A 12,861-nucleotide genomic window follows, 5' to 3' on the forward strand; every position below is an offset into this window, starting at 1 on the left:
TTTGGACACAGTGTGGCCAAATAGGCAATGCCTTCATGTGCTCCATTAATGTATACCCATATATATATATCGACAACTAAACGCTATTGTGCGATAGGTTGGCCGCCGATGGTGGCTAATACCCGCTATGGTGCTAGGCCAAGTATTTTTGTAGCTGCTGGATACATAAGCACGACAAGGGGTGGCACAGGTGATGCTGAACCGTATAGTGGTTCACGTCGGTCAAAATTACGTAGCTTCACAATCACGGTCATTACACATGACTGTTCAGTAGATTGGTACAATCTGACATCACAAAGCAGCAGTAAAACTGAGTGACGTCTAAGTAGACAACGTTGGTATGAGAAAAGCTTGGCTCTGCGACATATCTTACGAATGGTCGATACATTCTGCTCTTCATCGAAATTCCACAACAGCATCTTTGGCTGTGCTCGAGCCTCGAGCAGTTTCAAAACAACGCGCACTGCGAAACCGACGCTGACGACGAGGAAAAAGAAAAAAAAGACGGTGGCAGCCGCCGGCTGTGCCGTGCCAACATAGGCACATACAAGCAAGCAAGTCGTGCCATGTTGAGACGCGTGGGGCGAGGCACGGAATGATGTCCACCACTGCGGCACCATGTCATGGCACTCGGGCGTCTTCTTCACCTCGCTGGCTCTGTGGACCGTGGCCGTGCTTTTCGTGGCACCCGAGAGCCGCACCGCCTGGAGACGCACTGGCGTAAGCGCCCAAGACAGCCTCGAGCTCACCTGGCGAAACGTGACGGTCGCACTGCTCTGCGCCGCCGTGATGTCGGTCGGCTACTGCAAGCTGCGTCTCTACATGGACGAGATGTCGGACGCGCTGGCCGCCGGCCGCACGGGACTAGACCTGTACAACGTCAGCGACCGCCTCCCCGTGTTTAGCAACGTACGTGTTACGTACGCGCTCCTGATCTGTTTAGCGCATGCCTATCGCCGTAACGCTGCCTTCGTTTTTTTCTGCAGTTGTCCGCGTCTGTAGCAAACTTAAAGCACAATAGACACAAAAAACTAGGAGGGCGCTTAAGCTTCGCTTTAAAAGCACAACGCCGTAGCTTTATCACCCCTAGTTCGCACTGTCTTCTCATTTGTCTGCTATGCTTTGCTATTGAGGACTACGGTTGACTATATTGGTGTCCATAAAGAAAGCGATAAAATTCCAACGAAGAAGAGTAAGCTACGTGGTGACCATATCTTCATCGTTATTCACCGCGTGCTTGTAGGTTTACGGGGTTTTTTTTGTTGCTAAAATGATGAAATAGGTGAGGTTGGTGCCATTAAAGTGACACCGACTACTACTTTTCTCTTAGTAGACAAGATATGCCATAAGATCAACGATAAGGGCACAAAATGCGAGACTGTACAACGTACGATGTGAAAGTACACATTCACCAAATTTCACAGGTCAGTTTACATACAGCTAAGAGGTTGACATGTTCCACACACAAGGTCACTTCACCTCACATGACAGTTCATATTCGCCTAATAGATACATATGTACGCAATTTCCTTGTCAGGGAACAGTTAGGCATAAATTTAATAGAGATGTATATGATAACTGCATGCCATTCGCTGATGGCATTGCTTTAGTGAGTGATCCGGGAGAGAAATTGCAAAGCATGATTATTGAATTGGAAAAGCAAAGCAGGACGGTAGGTGTCAAAATAAATATGAGGATAAACTAAGGTAATGCATCTTATCAGTAACCTATACGGGGCAGAAAGCTGTACGCTTGCGAAAAACTTAAATCGAGCACTGCTCAGCCTACCATGGAAAGAAAAATGATGGGTGTAAAGAGAAAAAGAAGTGAGCGGAATGGGTCATGACGTAAGTGGGTGTTCAGGACGTCCTAATTTAAATAAAAAATTGGCAAGGGCAGGGCGTGTAGCGCGAAGCCAAGACAACCGTTAGTCATTAAGAGTAACAGAACGGATATAAAGAGAACGCAAACGCACCAGGGAGAAATAGAAAGGTAGTTATGTGTGGTATAACGAAGAACTACCATATTATTATGAGAGACGCCGTAATGAAGTGCTCTGGAAATTAAGACCATCGGGAATTCTTTAGCGTGCACCCAAATCTGAGCACACGGGCGTACAGCATTTTCGCCTCCATCGAAAATGCAGCTGCCGAAGCCGGGATTAAATCCCGCGACCTGCGGGTCAGCAGCCGAGTACCTTAGCCACTATAGACAACGCAAACAAAAAGCTAGGAGGGCGGATAAGATTAATAAGTTTGCAGGTACAACATGGTTGCAGCAAGCACATGTACGACCGGGTTGATTGGCGAGACATGGGAGAGGCCTTTGCACTGTCGTGGTCGTAGTCAGGCTGGTGGTAGTAGTGATCGCTTCTCGCGCGACTCGTCAAACGTGGAAAAAGAAATCCTAGGGATTCAGCCGACGTAGACAAAGAAAGGGGACAGGTGCCGCTCTATATCCGCTTCCCTTATTTTTTTCGTCTACGTGGTTTGTGTCTTAACTTTCCTTCAGCATGAACCAACTAACCCAACAACACGTTATAGTAAGCCACATTTCGTCAGCCGTATACTTTGATGGGAGGAATGTGTGTGCGCGTGACAATGAAGGAAAATAGGGGGAAAAGAACGGCAGGGAGGTTAACCAGCCTATAGGCAGCCGGTTTGCTACCCTGCGCATGGGAGAGGGATGGGGGAGATGAAAGATAGAGAGCAGAGAGGGAAGAGAGAAACACTGCACATTCGGCAGCACACGCGCGCACACTCAGTCATAGTCCAGTCTTGTCTTTCGCGGTGTGTGAAATCGCTGTTACAGCCGCTTGTTCAAGTCCGTGTCGCGTAGGAATTTCAACAGAGCTTTCGTCGCCTTCTGTTGCAATGTCTTCTCTCGGGCACTTGACAGAATAGTGTCCACAGACATTTGGCTGTTGTCGATGCGTGCAAAAGCGGACGCCAGTAACTGTCTCTGGATTTCATACAACGGACAGTCACACAGGATGTGGTGTAGCATCTCTTCGCAATGACAGGCATCACAGAGAGCGTTGTCGGCCATTACTATGACAAAGGATCAAGATTTTGTAAATTCCACTTCTAGCCATAAGCGATGAAGAAGGGTGGCTTCTCTTCGGTCGAGTCCAGTGGGCATGCGGAGAGCCAATGATGCTGCAAACTCTCTATAGGGCGCTGTATGGCAATACGCACCGCTACCTAGAAGCACACTTTGTTGATGGCGACTGATGATGATGATGGTGAATTATTGCTGAGCCCTTTGCAGTCAGTTGTCAGCTTGCAACGACCGCTTGTTATACACAAGGCGCGACGCCTGGCACGATTCTACGCTTCTGCCACGCAATACTAATGTGTTAACGCCCCTCTTATCACAACATGACGACTATATCTGCGCGAAGCTCATCATCGGAAGAGCTAGTAGTATACTTTCAGCGTGACGTGCTTGGTAGGATAAGTGGCAGAGTCGTCTGCTGCGAGAGCATTGACACACCCTGAATACGAAAATCTAGAGCGACGGCTTCGCTGTGTTGTTCTCATTATTCAGGAGGTTTTCGCTTCTTCTGTGCGCTTGACAAGCCTTGAAAGCACTGCGATGTGCAGCCGCTGTCATTTAAGGCATTTCATACTACACCAGCCAGTTGACTTGGTCGCAGAGGACTTGATAGCAGCGGATCCTTTGCAACCCTGAGCTGATCAGCTAATCTCGCCCTGATACAGATCTTTCCATTAAAGAGAGAAATAATCTTTGCCTACAGTCGCACGGGGGCACAAAGGCTGACTCCGCTCTTGGCAGTGCATTTTTGAGGGGTCAGGCATACTTGCAATAGTCCAGACTCTGGAGGGCAATAATGCGACACTCAAGAAGCCCTTGTTAGAAATGCGCATACACGCCCTCCAGAAACAGAGGAAGTCGGCAAAAACATTAACAGACTGGTGACTGTTAGTCAGGCTGATGATGACGATGACTGTTAGTAAGCCAATTATCGTAATCTCAGCCATCCTTATCAGTGGCTCCATTCTCTTCTATAGGGATCCGGAAGTGAAGAGCGTAATGCCCCGCAACAGCTACAAGGCTATTAGGGTCCCATCAGCATCACTATGTTATTTTCCTTCCCTAAGCATACCTTGGCGCCCCAACCACTTCTGACTCACTAAACTCTCCCACCACTGATGTCATGGCAAAAAAGTCTGACAAGGGCAGATGTAACCTCCACGGTATACTCAGCATGCCATGCACGACAAACGGCTAGTATGCCAAACGTGCTCACGTCCCGCGCACTCTAGAAGCGCGACACGCCGACTACGTCCCTGGTGTGCCATGGCCATGCCACTGCGCGCTGGAAGCCGGCGCGCAAAGCTCTAGCATTGTGTGGTGGTTTGGGCTAGTTGGTATGACATGACGATAGTTATTCGCAATGTTCGTAACCTGTCGCGCCGCCTAGTGGAATTCAGGAGCGTTCTCTCAAGGGTGATCAGTAAATAGGCGGACGTTCCCAACGCTCTTTAGTTCGGCGGTGCTAGTCTCAGTGTTAACGCGTTAGCAAGAAACAAACACAAACCACTTTGTATGTTGCGTGCATCAGTGAATATACCGGACCAATCCGTGACACGATAAATCTGATTCGTTCTGGCGAGAGACGAAAGGTTCGTGAAAATACGCGGCGATTTGCGCTTTCGAATATAGCCCGCATAGTGCACGTATATAAGCTTCGCGAGATTTCCTGCAACCACGATGGATAGTTAAATGTTATTGTCTAACCTTTGCAGTTGAAACTCACCTTGTTTCGCGTGCGTGTAGCATTCGTCAGTGCTTTTGTAGTGCATGAATCCCTTAACATTCATTGCAAGCGGAAAGTAGCGCAGGCTCATGATTTGTGCTTCCAAACCTTGGCCAACACTGCGCTGCTTGTTTTTTTTTTTACGTTCGTTGAGGGATGGCAGCCATCTGCAAGCGATTCCTTTCTTGCCTGGTATCGTATATCATAGAGTCAATATACAGACTGTGGTATCGGAGCGAAATGTTCTCCGCACACCCAGATAAACGGGGCAAGTGACACCGTGTTGGGGCTGTGCAATGACGCGTTCTTGGTGCTATCCAAGTCGTTCGGCGGAGAGTTCCTCAGATTACTTTCAGCTGTGATGTTCAAAGAAACCGTCTTGACGTCGAGGATTTTTCACTTCACGTAGATGGTTGTCAACGCGCAGATAGTGACAACGACGATGAAGGATCAACAGCTAGCTCAAGAGCAGCGAGTTGCACTTCCCGTCCCATAGTGCGTTAATGTTTTTTTTTCAAGGCTCGTAAGCCACTTTGATTGCATTCATTGTACAATATCCTTCAGCGAGCTCAAAAAGAAGTTTTTCTTGTGCACTGCATGTAGCCCAATTACAGTAATATTACAAAACACCGCATGCCGCCAATGCGCTCGAGCTCGACCAGCGAAGCAAAATGTTTAGAGCAATGAAATATGCAGTTACAACAACAGTCCACGCAAACTTCTCCTGCACTTCACCGGTGCCGTCCGAGGACGTTGCTGTTCGACAAATTTTCGCAATTTTGACGTTGCGAAAAGCGTACGCGTGTATTCGTTTCGATATCCTTCTTTCGATCGCGCTGAAGGAACCTGCAAAACCCGAGTGCAGCGAAATGCGCACTGCTGGAGTCTGATCATGACTGTGACACAAGAACTACTTGGTGGAAAGTTAAATGCGTGTTTTCGGTTGAAGAAGCAGCTGCATAATGCTTATACCACAAGTAACGACGACAGCGTTAATATGTTTGCAAACCATCACTACGGTAAACATTCGGTCCTGTGCAGCCACGACGCTACTCGCTAGTGGCCTACTACTGCCGCAAATTCGCCAGGCAGGCTCGGCCCAAATTATCTCGGAGTGCCGTTCAGTTCAAGCGTGAATTCTAGTTAGCGCAGTAATATGTAGCACGCACAAAATTACGCAAACATCGTTGATACACGGATGATCAGCTGACACCACTACCCTTCGCACTGCGACAAGAAATGAGGTAGCGAACATTCAGCAGTTCCTATAGTTTGGGAAAGCACTTTGTTCCGATATACATTCATTTGACAATCAAGAGTTCATCCGGTGAAGGCGGCGTCCATGCGTTTGTTCTTTTCATATTTGAGTTCACGGGTTTATCGTCCCTCCGCAGCCATCTTGGATTGCACGGCGCGCCTCCGGCGGCCGTGGGCATTGCGAATAGCACGAGAACAGAACGACGACTCCTTCTTGTACCTTTGTCGTCGTTCTGTTCTCGCGCTATAACTATCGTCTAGCGCTGCATTTTGTAAAAGTTTCTTTGATTGCGTTGTTCCTTTTTGTACCTTTCTCGTCGTTCTGTTCTCACGCTATAAAAATCGTCTAGCGTTGCGTTTTGTAAATGTTTCTTTGATTGCGTTGTTCCTTTTGTCCTTCGTCGCTGGCTGTATCGACCCCTCAATATGATGGTAAATACAAAATGAAATTGAAGCAAAGAAGTTTAACACGGTCCTGGTTGATCATATACCTAACGGCATGACGGGAGCGTATATCTTGCCGGCGAGCACCGATCGGTAGGTAACGGCCGGCTACAGTTACTTTTGCGACGATTTCCCAGGCTTCGCATTGGTATTCCTTATGAAATCCTGGGCAATGTGACAGTTGTCCCATGTGAAACACGTTACTAGCAGCCGTTTTTGAGACCGCGTTAATCATATCGCTCTCGGCGACGCAGGACAAGGTCACGATGACGCGGAGTGTCCTTAACTGCCACGACCGTGTGACAGACTTCCTCACATCGTGCAGCAACGACATTGCCGAAATAGAAGAAGATATTAGCACCTGCAGCCGCTCACTCATCCACGACGTCGCCAGGTGGCACAGCGAGCTGTCCACGATCGTACATGAGCTGCGAAACGTGTCCAAGTCAACGCTGTCTGCAGTGCCACCGCCGCCCAACACGGCGCCGTCCAACCCGACGGACAGTGCCGAACAGGTGAGTACCAAACGGACCATTACATCACGGACAGTGCGTATACCAACTTCGGTATTTCGCGTTTTCAGGGGGGCCCAGGTCCTAATGGCTTGGGTACCAACACGCCGCCAAGTCTCGGTCTGCCCAAGGCGCCCGGGGACCGAAGCATGCTACTGACGAAGAATCGCCGCCAGGGCAGACACCACAGCGACAGCTCGTCGAGCGGTGCCACGGAGCGCCCGACGCGCCCGCCAAAACTAGCAGGCGCGCAGGCAGATCGCGACACCGAAGAAGTAGACGTGTGGGCCCCAACGATACGGGTCCCGACGGCGCGCAATAACATGATGCGCGACAACACCATCCTGAACGTGCGCAGGCGCATGAACAGCTCACGTAACTCCGAGTACAGCCCCCCGGAACCACACGGCTTCGACGAACCTCGACCGCAAGCTGAGAACTTGCGCGTTGAGCTTGAAGAAAAGCGAAGCCTTGCTTCATCACCACTGCTAAAGCAGGACGAGCCGCATAAGCGTGATATAACGCCTACGGAAACACCACCTCTCAGAACTTCGGAAGAAGGCATCCAGCTAGTGCCCTCGACGGGTAACTCTTGGACCGGTGGCGACGACCTAGACGCAGACATTGCGCCTCCGCCTAAAGTCGACGACACAGACTTCCGTGCCGCATCGTTACAGGCGTTACCGCAAAGTAACGAACACCAGCCGAAACGGGAACAAGGGAAGGAGGGTATGGAGGCGAAACCCAGTGATGAGAACAAGGGCGACAGACTTTAATATCACCAGGAGTACACGTTTTCGAATGCAGTAAATCGAAAACCTTTGGTCCCTGTCTACGCTCGAAGTCCGTGTGCTTAGATATTAAAGCACGTTAAAAAACTTCAAGTGGCCGGAATTTCCGGAGCCCTCCACTACGGCGTCTCTTACAATCATATCATGGTTTTTGGACGTTAGACCTCGGCAATTATGATCATTGTCAAACGTGAAAAATCTAGCTGGCAGTATTAACAGTGCTGTTATTTTCTCCTTGCACACTCTTGGTAAAGGATACAAATGCTGGATCTGCTCTACATATCTCAGCAGAAGCGCGACTTCACAGCCTTGACAGGCCCCACCGTGGTGGTCTAGTGGCTAAGGTACTCGGTTACTGACCCGCAGGTCGCGGGATTGAATACCGGCTGCGGCGGCTGCATTTTAAATGGAGGCGAAAATGCTGTAGGCCCATGTGCTCAGATTTGGGTGCACGTTGAAGAACCCTAGCTGGTCGAAATTTCCGGAGACCTCCACTATGGCGTCTCTCATAATCACATAATAGTTGTGGGACGTTAAACTCCACATATAAATCAATCGAGAAAGCATCACCTTGAGCGAGGTAAACATTAGGCTTGCGCGAACAGTGAATTTCAGGTTCGAAGCGAATTCGAAGCTGATAGCGATTCTGGTCGATTGACTCCGAATCGAATACGAATAGTAAATAGATGACATTATAAAGAAAAAAGTAGCATTTTAGTCATGAGCCAACTAACCAGCACAATAGCTGAAACAAGGTCTGCGCAAATGCTTTTTTTTTTTTTTTGGATCAAAGGAAATGGAAGCAACTTTGAATAGTAGCAGGATTTGACTTCCAGTAGAATGCAAGTGATAACGTGTAAAATATGTTACATTTTTAAACTTACAACACTTAGAGCCTATAAACTGGGATCTTAGCCTTACAAAATGACAAATAAATGTGAGGGTAATGTCTTCATTTAACCTTGAAGTGGGGTTTTGCGACAATGCGGATCTCTCTTGGATACGTGTTTTCACGGCTCAGCGCTACTTCCATGCAGTGAAACAACCTTTACAAAGAGTTACATGCGAACTATTATACATTTAGGTAGCCCCGCCGCGGTGGTCTAGTGGCTAAGGTACTCGGCTGCTGACCCGCAGGGCGGTGGGCTCAAATCCCGGCTGCGGCGGCTGCATTTCCGATGGAGGCGGAAATGTTGTAGGCCTGTGTGCTCAGATTTGGGTGCACGTTAAAGAACCCCAGGTGGGCGAAATTTCCGGAGCCCTCCACTACAGCATCTCTCATAATCATATGGTGGTTTTGGGACGTTAAACCCCACATATCAAAATCAATACATTTAGGTACTTTTACGGCTTAGCACCCCTACACTGCGATGAAACCCCATTTACAGGGTGTACATGTGGATTATTATGCATCTATTCATTCGTCTCGAATGATTCGAAATTTTCTATAATTTTAATTAAATTGGTGGCGAATTCAAATACTGCATTATTCCTTTTAGTATTTGAACGCTTCAAATACTAGAAGAGAGAAGCCTATGCATGCATACTGATGTTGGCGCCTGCGCACAAGGGGGGGCGGTTGAGAGAGAGAGGGGGAGGCGCAAAGCCAGCCACATACATTGATATGATAGGAATGAGGGGGGCACTGCAAACCTCCTTCGCCCCTCCCCTTGTGGGACACCCCTGCACACGCTTATGATTGAACCCATATTCACGCATGTCCTCTTTTTAGTAAAAGTATATTCAGAATACCACAAGCAAGTGAAACATACCATAGCACCTTGCCATGATGTCTCATTTTTAGAGTTTTGATATATTTGTCACCTGCATAATTGGGAACATGAGACTACATAACGTGTATGACACAAGAAATCTGAACAAGAATGCCTTTAATCTGGTGAATAGCTTGACAAGGTCTATAAATACAGTTTCTGCTGTGTAGACTTACTCGCGACCATGTAGAGGTGCACGCTCGCTACCATGTCTATGTTTACAGCACGTAACATTGCCTTGGTTAATTGATCGGGCTTATTTACAATGCATGCCACGAGGCCCTTAATATTGCGAAGTTGATTCGTTGCTATGTGCTCCTGCAAAGTGTAGTGTGTGTCGGGTGACGGGCCCCATTATGTAGTGTGTGCATTTTGGCCTCCTCACAAGTGCAGATCAGCTTACACATTGAATAAGCCTACTACTGACATACAGTACTGCCAAATATTTCAGTGAAATGTAACTCTTAAACTTTGCTATTTTTTAACACGAACGTCCTTTGTTCCAGGGTCCACCAAAACTCATGTGACGTATTGCTGTCCTGGAGATAACAATGAAAAAATGCGCAAAATCAAAAGACAGACCAAAAAGTTTTCGTCAACGAAAGCCAAACCCATGACCTCTAGATCCGCAACAACACATGCCATGCACGCTTTTTTTCTTCCCTTGTTGCCTAGGTACATACAGCATTCACAAACATGTATATACCAGGCAAAGGACAAGCAGCAACAAAAGAAAAAAGATAAACAAGCATCAGAGTTCACAAACTTTTTAAAACTCCTTCAGCTGTAGAGGGCTTTCTAATTGATGAAGCCATTCAGGTACACCTTGTTGAACCTTTTCCGATTCTATGAGAGAACAAACAGATAGAAAGAAGTATTGTGTAACCGGACGTGCATTAATATCAGCATGACGTACTGCCATTCTAGATTGCCATACACTGTGCAGGTTCAGTAACATACCTACATAGAGTTTTATACAAAAATATTCAATTATCGTATGAACCTCTATACGTACCAAGTTCGAGCAGTACTTTTTCCTCACTTGTGACTGGCAGAAATCTGATGCCGTAGGCATCAAAGTGTACCAAGTATGTCACCGTGGCCAAGTCACTGCACCACCGCCACATACTTCGTTCACTTTAAGAATATGCCTTTTATATCTACCACTGTTTCCTAATAGTGTTCTTGGTAAAGTGAAGTAATGCTTTATCACCATGTCACCTGTAATTAGTTCTTTCAACGCGTCATTTCCAAGCGTCTGTCCCATACGGCAAGTTTCTAATAGGAGAAGTGCAATTTTGTCAACACCTTAAGACACTGTCAGGTGGCAACCTTACACCAAGCATTGGCGTCGTTCATAGCATCCATCCATATTGAAAACAACTGTTCAGTGCCCTCTGGCTTTAACGCTACGTTTCCCACTTACGTTTGCCCCGCGAATAATGAGGCCGGCCAGAGGGTAAACACGACACGCGTTGCATTTCCCTCTCGTCAGGCAGTGGTGTTCAAAAACTCCTACATGCCACAAACAGGCAACCTTAGCCCAAGTTTGGCATGCAGTAAGTCACGCTCTTCTGGCTGTCACACCACTTTCTCTGGTTCCGCTCTTACCGTCAACATCTACACAACTGCCACAAGCATCTATGACTACAAGGGTTTGTTCAATCATTATTGACAGATGTTAGTCGTCAGGATGTAGATGTATGACAAAGTGTCAACGTGGTTGCATCCACATTAAGCAGTGCGATAGCTGTCAAGCACCAATAGACATTGCACAAGCTCTCATATCAATGTGCAGTAAACATTAAACTACCTTGTAAAGACACGTTTTACTATTGTGTTCTACCGATTCCTATCATGAAGGGATCAACCACGTTTTTTATTTCTTATAGACCATTTCACTCTTAAAACAGACCCTTGATGACATCCGGTTTCGTCCACCGATGTGCCTTAATAGCATCAGTGAGCAAGAAGAGCTTTAGAAAATAGCCCGCTCATTTTATACACTTTGCTTCCCTTACTTGGCAAAATATATTCAAATCAATGTTCTTTTGAGCTAATAAGAAATTCCTTTAAACTTTACGCACGTTCCCTTTATCTGAAAAACTGAAGAGAAACTTTCCTTACCCTAGAAAAAAAACTTGAGAACCTGCTTTCAGTTTCGAAGGTAGAAGCAGGTAAATGAGGTGACCGGAAGGTTTTTGGGGTACAACGCTTGCCATCTTGAAACCGTCTATAGTGTTCCCTCAAGTAAGTAAACCATTTTGTGAAAACCCCCACCCTAACATTGCCGAGATGCAAATTGTGAATGCTAGTTTTTATTGTGCCATGATTAGTCCACTCTCAAATGAACAGCATGCTAAGTGGACTCTTAAACACCACACCAGGACAGCATACAGAGCTACAGTGAATTCTCATAAAGGTATTCTTACCACAGGGGAATATTGCCAAGTGAACCATGCAATGAATATGCCCTTATCATAACACCTGCTCATAAAGTGTGTTATTGTCAAGGCACCAAAATCTTTATGAAATCTTAAGAAATGAAGCACAAGCAGCTTCCATAATTCTTAAGATAGTGCCAGGCTAGTTCAATATTCATGGGATTCTAACATTAGAAGAATGTATGCATGCATGTCTTGCTATGGTGAACAATGCAGCTAATTACAAAATGTTCTAGACTGATGCGCACTGATTACAACAAAGTAAAGCGATTCATAGTACGGTACTAATTTTATTCTAATGAGCCCTTGGCTATAAAATGTACTTGGTTTTTGTTACCTCAAAGTAGAAAATGCAATGCTTTCAGCTGTTTTCTGATCCGGCATCAATGGTAACCGAGTGCAAAGTACAATTTTGTCTTAGTTATGAAAAATATTAACACTTTTGGGACTCCGCCTACCCCCATCGTTGGTATTTTTTCGATATTTACAACTTGTATATTTGCCCTGTTTCGAATGCTTTTGGACCCCTTGCGCTAACGTGTAAAAGAAAACGTACTTTATCAATTTCACTTTTTATTTTTTTTTTGACTGTGTGGTGATTTTAAAGCGCCTTTTCAAGCGCGAGTGAGCATGCATAGTTTCATTCATGGCGTGGACGTCCCGTGTGACCACTCCACGTAAACTAGGAAATTCGGGGGATTCATGTGCATCTGGGCTGGAACATTCTAATGATGACAACAGCACAGGCTCTGAAGATGACATCGACACTTTTGATTTCAGCGCGGATGATGAGAGTTCGTCAAACCGCGCCGGAATATCAGCGGTCGTTCACCCGTGAGTTTAGCTTTTTGTTCGGGC

At 46.7% G+C, this 12,861-nt stretch overlaps 1 protein-coding gene across 1 annotated transcript; it reads left to right on the plus strand.

Annotated features, from left to right (window-relative positions):
* Window positions 1–16: 16 nt before the first annotated feature.
* Window positions 17–8,056, plus strand: LOC142809156 (uncharacterized). Its single transcript, XM_075891434.1, has 3 exons — window positions 17–909; window positions 6,739–6,999; window positions 7,068–8,056. The coding sequence occupies exons 1-3, from the start codon at window positions 619–621 to the stop codon at window positions 7,770–7,772; spliced, it is 1,257 nt and encodes a 418-aa protein (XP_075747549.1). The 5' UTR covers window positions 17–618; the 3' UTR covers window positions 7,773–8,056.
* Window positions 8,057–12,861: the final 4,805 nt, after the last annotated feature.

The sequence above is a fragment of the Rhipicephalus microplus genome, chromosome 1, assembly GCF_043290135.1.
Source record: "Rhipicephalus microplus isolate Deutch F79 chromosome 1, USDA_Rmic, whole genome shotgun sequence".
NCBI classification, from domain to species: domain Eukaryota; kingdom Metazoa; phylum Arthropoda; class Arachnida; order Ixodida; family Ixodidae; genus Rhipicephalus; species Rhipicephalus microplus.

Bases quoted from the DNA above. Each gene is read 5' to 3' on its own strand.
- LOC142809156 (XM_075891434.1), top strand. From the start codon at position 619: ATGTCATGGCACTCGGGCGTCTTCTTCACCTCGCTGGCTCTGTGGACC. The intron at 910-6,738 runs GTACGTGTTACG...TCGGCGACGCAG, and splicing joins GCCTCCCCGTGTTTAGCAAC to GACAAGGTCACGATGACGCG. The intron at 7,000-7,067 runs GTGAGTACCAAA...TCGCGTTTTCAG, and splicing joins CGACGGACAGTGCCGAACAG to GGGGGCCCAGGTCCTAATGG.